The sequence below is a fragment of the Colias eurytheme genome, chromosome 19 (genome assembly GCF_061535395.1).
Source record: "Colias eurytheme isolate Ceu_HAF_F1 chromosome 19, ilColEury1 Martin Lab GWU primary, whole genome shotgun sequence".
NCBI lineage: Eukaryota > Metazoa > Arthropoda > Insecta > Lepidoptera > Pieridae > Colias > Colias eurytheme.
In genome coordinates, this window is record NC_142998.1 from 5,818,943 (window position 1) to 5,833,863 (window position 14,921).

The following is a 14,921-nucleotide window of genomic DNA, read 5'->3' on the forward strand; positions in this document are numbered from 1 at the left end:
AAAACGTATTTATTACGCCAGCATGTACATATTGCAAGTTTTTCAACTAAACTGTTTAGTATTATGTTATTTTATAAATATAGTTATATAACCGTATATTCTCAAATAACTATAATTGTATCCCAGTTAAGGAAAAATACATCTTTGCCTTAAGGTTATAGGTGCATTACTATATATTGTTCAATGAAAGTTCAATGAAGAGAAATATTAGAGCTTACTATATTATTATATCAAAGCATATTAAAATAAGAAAAAGAGGTTTAAAAAAAGTCAAATATTTGATACTTTATTATATCAATTTATTGCCAGTTAATAAGGATATCTGCGAGCGGTGTCCAGTCGGTATATTCCAGAACTGAAAAGAAAAATAATAAAACATAAAAAAAAAATCTCGTCTTTATAAAATAAAATCAGGATGTTTTGTTATATGTACATATCAAATATATGTAAAATTACCTATCGCATGCTATATACAATTGTTACTGTGTTATATACCCACCTACGATAAAATAGTAATGTGTTTTGGTCAAAAATTACAAACATTTTTCTAATCATAATTATTGAATTAAATAGATGTGCGTTCACCTGGTTTTAAATCATGGAAATAAACAATCTTACTTTTCGACCTTAACTGTAATAAAACTTTAAAAAAATGGAATTCATTAAATTGGCATACACATATTTGTTTAGTTTTATTTTTGGAAGTATTAAGTTGCGCTACATGTTATATTAGTATATGACTGAAAACTTACCCCCGTTTGTTCAAGTCATCGTTGCCCATACGCAGAGCGCTACCACGGCACGTGTTATACGTCACTTGTGTCATGGAAGTGCACTGCCGTCCTTCTAGATGGTTCCGTGTTACAGTCGAAGCGAATAATTCCCACGCGCGGTTGTGGTTACATAGACTGGTTGCGCAACCGGGTTGAGACCTGCCTCCATTTGGGAAGAAATCAGCATCAGCGACTCTAGAGCCGATTCCAAGGCCAGCAGTACCACCGTCAGTGTGAATAGCCTCCACGTAGACGCCGTCAGACGCGCGTAAACGGTTTGAATTAAGGGCCCATAGAGGACCGGCTGGGTCCAAACCTAAACGATAGTTTGGAGATTAGTAACTCCAACAAGTTGTATGAATTACTTTAATTGTATTGTTATAGTTATAGTCGCGCTGTTACGCCCGTAGCGGTTTGTATGAACGGTGTATTATTGTCACTACGAAAGTAAACGGTGGCAAAGTTTTCAATAGACTACATAATGGAGTTATAATTAATTTCGTGTTTATTTTGAAATTGAATTTCGTTATCTATGTTAATAAATTAAATTGTAGTGTCTGTATAATTTCTTTACAACAATTTATATGTATGCAGTGAGTGACACACGGTATCTTTAGAAAACACTTATACTTGTCCATAAAAAAATTCTTGTCTTTTATTTTACGTCTCTTTCTTATTTAAGACCTTTAAAAAGTGTTTATTTCCTTTAATTACCATCTTATTCTACATAAAATGGGACCAAAATACCTCTATTACTCTATAATCTCTGGACTAACTTACCAGTGACTCTAGCGGCTCTACCACCAAGCTGTCTACCCGCATTACCAACAAGATGAGCGCCCAGACTGAACCCAATCAGGTGCATGCTGGTGAAAGGCGCTCCAGTCACTTGGTTAAGGAACTGCAAGAACTGGCCAAGACCACGGCCAACTGCTGGTACTCCGTTTGCGGCAGTCACGTAGTCACGAAGAGCTAGCCTTCTCCAGTCCATGATGATTACGTTTACATCGCTCTTGTCGAGGTATGCTATAAAAGGTTATGTTCATTTTATTATGGTTACAGGATCCTATACACTGAAATAATATTCATAGTGAGAAGTCAATACTTATACCTGACGATGATGTAACCAAACCGGTTGTAGTTTTTATAATTATATTCGAAATAAATAAAGGTGGAAGTACTGTTAATTATCATATACTTTACTTTATAAGAATACTTTATAACTTCATAAGAATACTTTTTTAACTTTATAAGAATACTTTTTTTTTCAGATTCTGCTCAGTGACATAGCACCAATGAACGTTCTTATAGTCGTTTACGACGTGACTTCATTCTACCAAAAGTTAATTAGGAAAAAATTTGACAATTTTATTATCAAAACAGACGGCAACATTATACAATCTAAGATTTTAATTCAATTTCAAATCCTAATATTATATTAGAAAACCGATAATTGTTAATCCAGTTAATTGGAGTGATTCATTGCTAAACAAATTGGGTTAATATGCACTGATGGTTTACCATTTCTAATTGTTGGATTGATGTTGGTGTTTTGGTTGCTAAGCCAGCCGTGGACAACAACCACGGTGGGTCTGTTAGCGTTAAAGTTGGAATTTGTGATGGAATTAGCATTGTTGATGGTTAACGTCTGGGACACTCTTGGGTTGCGTCTGAAAGAAAATATATAAGAATTAATATAAAATGTTCAGGGTTTTTTTTTAAGTTCAAAGAAAGTAAAAGATAGAGAATAACATTCTACTAATATTATACCTAAACGCGAAAGTTTGTAAGTATGTATGGATGGATGGATGTTTGTTATTCTATCACGTAAAAACTACTTAAGTGATTAAAATTAAATTTGGTTTGTAGATTGTAGGTAGCTGATGACCCAGAATAGGACATAGGCAACTTTTTATCTCGGAAACTCTTCGGAAATATACGGGTTTTCTTTGAAAAGACGTGCTTAGCCGCGGGCGGAAATCTAGTTATTGATAAAAATACTATTTTTGAATCACATTTTTCCACTAAGGTAAGTTAAAAGCATTTCACCTTGTGTACAGGAAGTATTGATTATTTGCTGGGTTCCTAGCAATTTCGTTCAAAAATTCCACGTCAGGTTCGGCTTCCAAATCAACTAGGTGCATTTGCCCATCTCCTCCGGGAATTTCAATAAACCGTCCATATTGTTTCTCCTTCTCAAATGGAACAGCAATGGCGGTATAAACTACAAAGTAAAATATAATTATTCATAATAACATTCAACTTAATGTATAACATTATTTAAAATGAATACGTAGGTACCCGCCACACTGAACAATAGGATGAAAACCTTCATTTCCAAAAACGCTTATTGACTAAGTCTTTGACTAAGTGTACAAACACTAGAATCGTTAATATATATGAAAGATAGCGATAACATGATCATCAATCTTTTTTGTTTTTTAAAGCGGAATTACATATTATGAAGATAACTTTAATCTCTACCATAATCACTGCATAATTTGCTAAAGAAATTGCAAGAAAATTATGGATTGTTCCAGAGAATGTGATTTTAAAATATTATTTTCCTCAACTTTACCGTGTAGTATGCAATATTATTTCATTTTTAGTTTAAGCCAAAACGTGTGAGGTTGTTGTTGTATAGTTATTAATGTTTTGTTGAAGTCTAAATGTTAAGAGAATGAATATTTTTATAACGTTTAAGCTGAATCAATTTATTATTTTCATTTGAATAACAGCATCTCCAGATCGCACAAAATAAATCGAATTTTAAATGAAATCTCTCCATGTCTCTGGCTTGACGTAGAAAGTTTTGATCATTTAAATAAAATATTGGCAGAAGTTTACCTGTGTACCACTCGCGATGAAGATTTGATTCTGCAAATAAATTTGCCGTTTTCCAGTCAGTGCGCTGTAAAAACCTAGAATTATTTGAATAAGAATTGGTTTTGGTTGAATCTTAATTTGAATGAAAAAAATCAGTTAAAGTTGCATATGCAAAATATTTTCATATGTAATAAATAATAAATGATGACTTAAATCTGATATATATCATAATAAATTACTAGAGATGGATGTGAAAACATAAAAAAACAACCGCCAAGCCTTTCTTCATATTATATCCTTCCAGGTTAAAAATGCGTTTAAATTTTTTATCATTATTATATACGGAACACATTTCAAAGTTTCATTTTTCGCAATTTGATAACGAAAACAAACAATGTACTCAGATGGCTTTATGTGATAAGAGCCTATAATTTTAAATTTAGTTGTTCAGTTACAGATATAAATAATTAAGGATTGTTGGTCGAGATAAACATAATTAGTAGGTACAAAAAATTGTTGCATTATTGCAATAGTATCAATCAGTGTCTTTCTTACTAGCTTATCTTTTAATGACGTGACAACTGACAAATGACCAATGCAACCAAATCTATAAAATATATTATAATGTCGATAAAACTTTACCACACACAAGTTCTTATCTTATATAATTGTTCACTGAGTTCTAATAAGTCGCAATATTTTTACGTGTTGCTATCACTGATTTCGCAGATAATCTATTACGTTTAACGTATTCTAAAAATTAATAATAAATACTCGTTTATAGATAATCCGCAGGGTTGCTGGCCACAATTGGCAGCAGAAGGCCGTCGACCGGGCCCAGTAGCGTGCATTGGAAGAGGCCTTCCTCCAGCAGTGGACAAACAAATATTGATGATGATGATGATGATATAGATAATCTATCAATCATTATCAATACCACACTATGATGACTATATGTTATGACTAACTAGCTTTCAGTCCGCGGCTTCATAGAAAAACCCGTATAGTTCCCGTTCTCGTGGGATTTCCGGGATAAAAACTGGTCTATCTTAAGTGGTAATCCAAGTAACCCTCTATATGTGTGCTAAATTTCATTGCAATCTGTTCAGTAGTATTTGCGTGAAAGAGTAACAAAAACACACATACACATCCTCACAAACTTTCGCATTTATAATAATTATTATAATAAGACAAAGTCGCACATGTCTATCTATACCTACTAATCGGGTCAATTTATACCTTATAATGCAAAAATGAAAATTACGACAGAGCTAAATTTTTGTGAAGACCTTTATTTTACCAAAAAAAAAAATTGAAAAGTCCCCATCTTTCCAGTGTGCGCTGAAAAAGTTATTCGGGGTCAAAGATCAAAATTTCAGGTTTTATTGAGTTTTCGGAAAATTTTAATCGCTGCAGTAAGAGGACAACGTGAGGAGGAACAGGTTAGAACTTCCAGCTCGTACTAGAACACGATGTAAGTGAACCAAAGTCAAAACATTTCGTTTTAAAATACTGTTTATTTTGTGGAAATGATGTGAAATAAAGAAAAACTGAAAAAAGTTTAGCATCCTCTAAAAAAGAAATATGATATTCTTATCATAAGAAAATGCAGGCAAATGCCTGGAAGAAATCGCTTCAAAGCGATAAGGCCGCCAATTTGTACGGTGAAGATTCTTTTTGTATATTATTGTATTGTATATCTGTGCATTGTACAATAAAGTGTTTTTTATTTTATTTTTATTTTATTAATTTTGAAATAAATCGGAGCTAATAATGTCTGTAATGTAAATATTATACATATTGACAAATACCTAAGTGATGATAATCTACTTTATAAAAACAAGTCGGGTTTTCCTTCCTGACCCTATAACTCTCCAGAACGCACGAACCAATTTCCACGGTTTTGCATTCGTTGGAAAGGTCTCGGGCTCCGTAAGGTTTATAGTAAAGAAAAGGTGTCTCTGGTGGCGAAACAGACTTCGCCGGGTTTGCTAGTTGTTTATAAGTACGATATAAAGTTTTATGGGAAAGATATTTATGGCGTTTTGTTGTTTAAAACACAAGAGCTGATGAAAAAGTTGAATAAAAAGACAAATATTAGATATTTTTAAATAAATTTATTGCCAATTAAAAAGGATATCTGCGAGCGGTGTCCAGACGGTATATTCCAGATCTGTAAAAAAATACAATCAAACATTCAATAAAATTTTCCAGCATTAAATGCTTTAATATTTACTTTGAATTGATTCAATTTTGTTATAGCAAATATAATGAACATAATTGTTTGCATAATTAAATAAAACATAATATATATTTTTATCTAATCATAATTATTTCAAAGGCGTAACCGTACGAAATCGACAATCCCTTTACAATTTTATTTTTCGTTATTTATCTAACTGTAATAAAATTAAGAGCTTAACTACAGAAAGTTTCATTAAATTGTCATAAACTTATTATTTGTTTTTATTTAAGTGTGCTTAATAGGTACCCAAGTAAATAGTTTTAATTTTGTATGTACCTATTGAGTGTTGCTACGAACTACAGGACGTAACAATGAAAACTTACCCCCGTTTGTTCAAGTCATCGTTGCCCATACGTAGAGTGCTACCACGGCACGTGTTATACGTCACTTGCGTCATGGAAGTGCATTGCCTTCCTTCTAGATGGTTCCGTGTTACAGTCGCAGCGAATAATTCCCACGCGCGGTTGTGGTTACATAGACTGGTTGCGCAACCGGGTTGAGACCTGCCTCCATTTGGGAAGAAATCAGCATCAGCGACTCTAGAGCCGATTCCAAGACCACCAGTACCACCGTCAGTGTGAATAGCCTCCACGTAGACGCCGTCAGACGCGCGTAAACGGTTTGAACTAAGGGTCCATAGAGGACCGGCTGGGTCCAAACCTAAAACGATAGTTTGGAGATTAGTAACTTCAAAAAGTTGTATGAATTACTTTAATTGTATTGTTATAGTTATAGTCGCATAGGTAGCGAATTGTTTCAACGGTGTATTATTGCTACTATGAAAGTAAAGGGTAAACCCTTTTCAAGGCACAATTTTCAATAGACTAAGCTAAGACTAAGTAACAGAGAAATCTTCAACAAAACAGTTTGCTTGTTTGTTCATTTATTTAAAATATAGTTTTCATCTAACTTTATTGTTTTTTATTATACGTTTCCTTCTCAAATTTCATATGCAATTTTCACAAGCATAGCATAAGGAAAATATGTTTCATATTTCATGAATTATAAAATATGAAACTTATCTTGCTTATGCTCTTCTTTGCTCTTCAATCTACATGGAAAAATACACTTACCAGTGACTCTAGCGGCTCTGCCACCAAGCTGTCTACCCGCATTACCAACAAGATGAGCGCCCAGACTGAACCCAACAAGGTGCATGCTGGTGAAAGGCGCTCCAGTCACTTGGTTAAGGAACTGCAAGAACTGGCCGAGACCACGGCCAACTGCTGGTACTCCGTTTGCGGCAGTCACGTAGTCCCGCATAGCTAACCTTCTCCAGTCCATGACGATGACGTTTACATCACTCTTGTCGAGGTATGCTGTGGAAAAAATAAAATTTTTAATACATTTTAGACTCTGTTATGGATACACAAAGTTAAAAGTACAATACAGAGGTATAGATTCTCATCTCTACTAATAATAATTGGTAATATTCTTATCAGATTCATCTCAGTGACATAGTACCAACGAATGTCGTTAAGGACGTGACTTCATTCCACCAAGTTATTTAGGAAATAATCAGCACAATTTTAATATTAAAACAGACGTCAGCAATTCCGAAAAAAAAAATTTGGTCATCAAATAGGTAAATTTCTAAATTTAAAATCCTAATATGTTGGAAAATCGATAATTGTTACCACAGAGTGATTCATTGCTAAACAAATTGGGTTAATATTAATAAGCACCAATGGTTTACCATTTCTGACTGTTGGGTTAGGGTTGGTGTTTCGGTTGCTAAGCCAGCCGTGGACAATGACTATGGTGGGTCTATTAGCGTTAAAGTTGGAATTTCTGATGGAATTAGCATTGTTGATGGTTAACGTCTGAGACACCCTTGGGTTGCGTCTGAAAGGCAATATTCAAAAATTTACGAACAATTTTCATGGTTCATAAACATTTTTAGTTTAAAGATAATGAAAGATAGAAAATAACATAATTAATAAATTGCATCTTAATTGATTTAAAAGATACTATTTTTGAATCACATTTTTCGACTAAGGTAAGTAAAAAGCATTTCACCTTGTGTAAAGGAAGTATTGGTTATTTGCTGGGTTCCTAGCAATTTCGTTCAAAAATTCCACGTCAGGTTCGGCTTCCAAATCAACTAGGTGCATTTGCCCATCTCCTCCGGGAATTTCAATAAACCGTTCATATTGTTTCACCTTCTCAAATGGAACAGCAATGACGGTATAAACTACAAAGTAAAATGTAATTATTCATTGTAAAGTTCAACTTAATGTATAGCAACGTTTAAAATAAATACGCACCCGCCACACTGAACAATAAGATGAATACTTTCATTTCCAAAAACGCCTATATACTAAATCTTTGTTATACTTACAGCGTGTGTTAAATCACTAGAATCGTTAATATATATAAGAAAGATAACGATAACATGATTATCAATCTTTTTTGTTTTTAAAATACATATTATGAAGATAACTTTAATCTCTACAATAATCACTGCATAATTTGCTAAAGAAATTGCAAGAAAATTATGGATTGTTCCAGAGAATGTGATATAAAAATATTATTTTCCCCAACTTCACTGTGAAGTATGCAAAATTATTTCATTTTAGTTTAAGGCAAAACGTGTGAGGTTAATGCTGTAGGAATCTGTTCATGTTTTGTTGAAGTCTAAATTATAAGAGAATGAATATATTTATAACGTTTAAGCTGAATCAATTTATTATTTTCATTTGAATAACAGCATGTTCAGATCGCGCAAAATAAATCGAATTTTAAATGAAATCTCTCCGTGTCTCTGGCTTGACGTAGAAAGTTTTGATCATTTAAATAAAATATTGGCAAAAGTTTACCTGTGTACCACTCGCGATGAAGATTTGATTCTGAAAATAAATTTGCCTGTTCCAGTCAGTGCGCTGTAAAAATGTAGAATTTAAAACGAATTCTTAAAATGGACTTATAGTTAAGTTTTGGCATAATAAATTACAAGAGATGGATGGATGGAAAATAAAAAAAATCAAAAGCCTTTCTTCTTATATGTAAACCTTTGTTTTCCTTCCAGATTAAAAATGCGTCTAAATTTTTTTCATTATTTTCCACGGAACACATTTCAAAGAAAATTCATTATTAATTTTTCGCACTTTGATAACGAAAACAAACAATATACTTAGATGGTTACCAGTGATAAGAGCCAATTATTTTAATTTTAGTTGTTCAGGTACAGATATAAATATAATATATTTATATTGTAGTAACATAACTACTGAAGATGGACATATGGTATCGCGGACTTTCTTGTAGATATTGATCCATTCTATAATACCGTACTGATACTGTAGAACATTTTTTTGTTCTATCTTCAATAGATTCCGCAGCGCACGCGATGACAGAAGTTTTATTGAGGAATTTTTTACACCTTGGGTTACATTATTGCATTTTTGGTAAGGATCTCTAATTTTTTTGAAAATGCAATATAGCCTATGTTTCTCAGTGAAGATGCAGCTTTCTAATGGTGAAAGAATTTTTGAAATTGGTCCAGTAGTTTATGCGTGAAAACCATACATATATCTTATCTTAATCTTCTTAATACTATTATAAAGGCGAAAGTTTGTAAGTATGGATGTATGGATGTATGGATCTATGGATGTTTGTTATTCTTTCACGTAAAAACTACTGAACCGATTACAATGAAATTTAGCACACATATAGAGGGTAACTTGGATTAACACATAGGATAGGTTTTATCCCGGAAATCCCACGGGAACGGGAACTATGCGGGTTTTCCTTTGAAAACGCGGGCGAAGCCGCGGGCGGAAATCTAGTACATACATAATTACAAACCTTTCCTCTTTATAATATTAGTATAGATATCACGTCGATAAAACTTTACCACACACAAATTATTATCTTATATTATTGTGCACTAAATAATTATGTATTATACATATAATAAGTTCTAATTGGTCGCAACTCGCAATTATTAAATGTAGGTACCTCGATTATATTTTTACGTGTTGCTATCACTGATTTCGCAGATAATCTATTATAATACTACGACATTTTACGTATTCTAATAATCATTAATAGGTATATAGATAATCTATCAATTATCAATACCATACTATGACTGTCACACAAGTCGGATTGTGTTTCATGTAACATTTTTGGATATTTCCCGTTTTATTTTTAAATAGTTATTATTTTTATTTTACTCATTGAAAGTACTATATACCTAATATAGTACTTTCAATATCAGTTTAAAGTTTTTTGATATCTATACTATACTATAATATTATAAAGAGGAAAGGTTTGTATGTTTGTATGTATGTATGTATGGTTTTCACGCATAAACTACTTGACCGATTTTGATGAAATTTGGCACAGATAATCTTTAGACCCTGAGAAAGAACATAGGCTACCTTTTATTGCGAAATATGTACCACGGGCGAAGCCGGGGCGGACCGCTAGTCTGTAATATTTACGGAATAGGTAATCACCTGCGCACACTTACTTAACGATTACCTACACCCGGTATATCGTACGTAATGTGAAAAAAAAACTTTTTAACATAAATAAAAAAACAATGTCGTAAAATTGTTTAACCATACAAAACAGACTCAATACAAAATATGGTGTTTTTACGACGTCTTTGATGCGTAGTTACATTCTATGTTTTTTAAACTGATACAAACCAGCAGAATTAACTGCACAATTAATTATTAACCTTTCCCATACTAGAAATAGTAAAACAGGGCAAACGAAACATAATTAAATTTAACTATTGAAATATCAAGACGAACACAATGCGAACCCAACTTCAATTAATTTGGTTCAAGTAGGCTTGAAACAACCGGTTTTGAATAATAAATATCTTTCTCTCATTAATAATTAACAAAAGGTTCAGTTTTTTATAACCATAACGTTTTCAAAATTTCCTGCAGATTTATATTTATTTATAGTATTAAAACGTTAAGTACTTGTTAAAAAAGATTATTAGTATTTGTAAGTAATCTAAGAGACTCTCTTTCTGCATAACATGTATACATAATACAATTTAATATTAAAACGGTCAGAAAATTATGTACACATTAGGTACCTACACTTTTATGTAGGTACTTACCTGAAAACTTCGGCTAGTATTTTATAAATACATGTACAATATACTTTATTCGTGATAAGTAAAATTAAAAATATTAAGATAAATAAAGAAGTGGCTAAAAATATAATTGAAGATTACAAATTGATAAAGACACTTCTTTATCTTCTACACTAAATATTTTTAAACATTTTAAATAGAACTTTCAATCAGCATTTTGATACTGAGCGTTAAGGGCGGGGGCACACGATGCGTTGCGGCGCCGCACCGCAAAGATTTCACCGTGTCAGTGGGCACACGAGTGGTGCGGCGCCGTAACGTTGTTCTGTCGCAGCGGCGTCGTAGCAGCGTTGCACAGCGTGTCCTTCCTTGTGACGCAAAACAACTGAGCGGTGCCGCTCCGACGTCGCACCGCATTCACCCCTCCCCGCCTCGTCTTGGTGGTTACAAGTCCGGTGCGGCGCCGGAGCGCATCGTGTGACATGCCACAGATATTTCTATGTAAGACGACGGAGCGACACCGCTCCGGCGCCGCACCGCCGCCGCAACGCATCGTGTGCCCCCGCCGTAACTCAACACAGCACGTAACGTATTAAAAAGCAGTATAAATGCGATTGTACGTTCACATTAAACTATGGTAACTACAATTTAGCGTTTCTATTCACTAGAACGCTATCGGCAAACGGATGAAATACCTATTGTGCAGGAGAAACTGCACAAAGGGATATCATGAAAAAGTAACGATCGTGCATATCTGTAATGCAAATTACGTCTTTGTCTACGAAAATTTTGCATCTATAGACCTGTTCTAGCAGCGATACAAAGCACTCAGTGTGAGGTTTCGTTTTTATACATGTCTTTTATTTTTATCACATTCAATATGCTATCTCGTGTCTGTATCTATACAAATGTAATTTAATTTTTCTTAAAAAAATCTTTTAACTGCATATAATGTTGAATGACTCTACATATTCTAAAAGTTCCGAAGTTTCCTAATATAAACTTGCTATTCTGCCAGTCACTAGATAAGTTGGGTTACAAAAGTCACTTCATAATCAATCGATGCAAGTTTACTAATCTGTGTGAATAAATTCCTTAGCGTTTAGGCGTGGAGGCAAGGGGGTTAAGCGTACTGTTAAGCCTTCCTTACACAGTAATTCCACTTTCACCTAGAATACGAATTGTCACATAATGAGACCGTGAAAAACACTCGCTACTCACAACTCCTTACTTCACGTTCCTATAGACGCAACCAATCACACAATGATAGACGCAAAGCTCCGCTGCACAGGGGCTATTTTCCTCTAAACTGTTTCTGTATGAAAATAATATTTTCGCGAATCGCTGTTTGATATTCTGATATCATTTCTGAAATAATATGATATGCTCCAGTTCATGTGTGGAGATACCCATTTATCGTTCGTGAGTTAGATGAAAATACTTAACCATGTCATTATGCTCCAAATGGCGCACGCAGTTTTATAATTTGGAGTCCTTTATTTTAACGATTCGCCCATTTACTTCAACTTTCATAGCGGTACAGCGCATATTTGAGCGGGCTTTTACCGTGTATTATGTTATGTTGTTACTGTTCTTTATATTAATTAACGACATAATGACGTAGTAAAGCACGATTTTATTAGATAGGTACAACTTGTACAAGTGCTAATAAAATTAAGTGTTCGTAATTACGGTTTTGGAAATTACTAAATATAATAAAGGATACTTCCTCATATTTGTGGGATATTTGCACACCAAAGCGCAGCATAACTTCGTTGAAAATTTCTGTGATCAAAAGAGCAAGTATTGAGAAATTGCGGAACAAGAAATGTGAATGCAATATGCCGTTATGTATTCAGGATCGAATAGCGTATTATTAATGCAGGGATGTGGGTCCCCAGCGTCACATTTAACGAAATTTGAAGTGACTTTCGTGTTCGTGATAAAAATTGTCGTTTGTATCGAAGATTTTATGATAATTATAATTTTATTTGTAAGATTTCATATCTTGTGTCTTTTCATAATGAAAACTTCTGGAGTCTGTGAGGTTTCTATTTAGATGTGTGCTCCGTAAAAATTAGTAAAATTAAAATAGCAACACAGCGAGTGATTTCAGCTTCTAACTTAAATAAGTTATTCATGATGAGCTTAGAGTGCGGACATAATTTTATTAAGTTAATTTGTTATACTTAGCTTTACAAAGCCACAGAATGTGGGACGGTAATTCTGCTGCGGCTAATTTACTCGAATGCTGTGTTTGCGAAGACTTAGCAAGTGGTGTCGAAATATTATCATAATCCTTCCTTGAAGAAGGATTTTTAAACATAATATATTGTAGTATACTCCCATTAATCTATTGAAAAATTAAGACTTACATACAAAAAAAGCCTATAAATCATATCTATGGTTTTAGTTCTACGTCTATTATTTTAGTGCTTACTGCTTATACCTACTAATGTAGCTCTATCATACATGGCACGAAACTAAATTGTTTAGCTTTCTCGCATCTCGATGTACCTATATGTGTGAAAGTGATGAAACACGGAACGTCACAGGTTATATTATTATAGTAAGTACATAAATCTAAATGATAAGTGTCAGTTTACTATTGACCTAAATGACAGCAATATTTTCTAATGGATTCTTTAACAACGTTGCACTTAAAGATAAAAGCTTTAATAAGAGTTAAAGTTAATGGCATGGATCTTTTAATATTAGACTTGAAGCACCTTTTTATGCATTTACTGTCTGATTGTATAATTTTGTTGCTTGGTGAGTGAATAATATAATACTTATAGCATACCTTGCTTTTTCGTAGGATATAGAAATATTGGTTTAATTCACATAAAGAATATTTTTACAGTTTTAAATTCAAGGTGTAATCTTGTACGATTTACAGATAATAATTTAGATTCTTACACGCAAACTTAAATTTTATGGCACTTTCCCTAAAGTCATTAGTAAAAAGCTCATAAAAGAGGAACATTAACTTTGATTAAACGCTATTCTACTTAACCGCAGACTTGTTACATAAAAACTGTAACAGTGAGAGCATAAAAGTTATTTCCTCAAATTATAGTGGGATATCTCGGACCGTTCAGGCGAATATGCGAGTTTTTGTTGGATTTTAGCGGAAAAGCCCGAAATCTGTTGTATTAGTAAAGCAATTTGTCGTCGGACCGCTCGCGCCGCGCCGCGAACTTTTCTAATCTAAACTGTTGGCCGGGTCGCGTTCAATCTTCGTGAAACTCCTTCACTGTCCACTCACGCCGCCGGACCTCTCACGATAGATAAGAATGCCCGGATATTACCGTCACAGACTAGTGCTTTTTATACCCCTAACGGATAATATTGTCGTTCAATTTTTCATATTTATTTATACTTCCATGCTGCCATTGTTTGCATTATATGTACTATGTAGGTCGATAATATATATCCAATCACTAAACATATTGAACTCAAACAATGGGATCGATTCACAGTTGAATGAACAATTCAACTCCTAAGACATTACGTAGACAGGTGTTCTTGTCTTTTGCTTTTCTAGGTAGCTAGAAATGTCTTCATATAATTTTTAAAACAGCTTGTTTTATTTGCGAAAATTATAACTTTTTCAATCTCACTCTCTTGGGCAATGATATATGAGTGTGGAGGGATTATAATCAGCCTCCATCAGACTTTAATTCCCCTAAAGGTCTCAACTTGTCAGGCTCTACGCTGTCTGTGACATGGGGGTCCTTTAATTTTGACGTATGCATTTTTATTACTTGTTTTATTTCCAACGCCCGAAACTGAATTTTATATTAGGTAAAGGGTTGTAGGCGCATGTATTTGTTGGCCTTTTTTAATTAAGGGTGGGTTACGCAGCAGAAATGTGATTATAAATTTATTTTATTTCAACTTCAATTATAAAACAAAAATATCCTGATAAAATGTCACGGAAATTCTAGGTACAAAATAACTTATCAAATAAAAAGGATGAAATGTTAAAATGGATTAATCTCGCTATAAAAAC

General features: G+C 33.5%; 2 protein-coding genes across 2 annotated transcripts; both read right to left on the reverse strand.

Annotated features, from left to right (window-relative positions):
• Nucleotides 1-309: 309 nt before the first annotated feature.
• LOC149900189 (pancreatic lipase-related protein 2-like) lies at nucleotides 310-3,108 on the reverse strand. Its single transcript, XM_090113024.1, has 6 exons — nucleotides 3,075-3,108; nucleotides 2,823-2,997; nucleotides 2,295-2,443; nucleotides 1,554-1,799; nucleotides 753-1,089; nucleotides 310-355 (listed from the first exon to the last, which is right to left on the reverse strand). The coding sequence occupies exons 1-6, from the start codon at nucleotides 3,106-3,108 to the stop codon at nucleotides 310-312; spliced, it is 987 nt and encodes a 328-aa protein (XP_089969150.1).
• Nucleotides 3,109-5,726: 2,618 nt separating this feature from the next.
• Nucleotides 5,727-8,145, reverse strand: LOC149900190 (pancreatic triacylglycerol lipase-like). The gene is made up of 6 exons (XM_090113008.1): nucleotides 8,112-8,145; nucleotides 7,864-8,038; nucleotides 7,541-7,689; nucleotides 6,918-7,163; nucleotides 6,168-6,504; nucleotides 5,727-5,772 (listed from the first exon to the last, which is right to left on the reverse strand). Exons 1-6 carry the CDS (start codon nucleotides 8,143-8,145, stop codon nucleotides 5,727-5,729), a joined length of 987 nt encoding a protein of 328 aa, XP_089969134.1.
• Nucleotides 8,146-14,921: the final 6,776 nt, after the last annotated feature.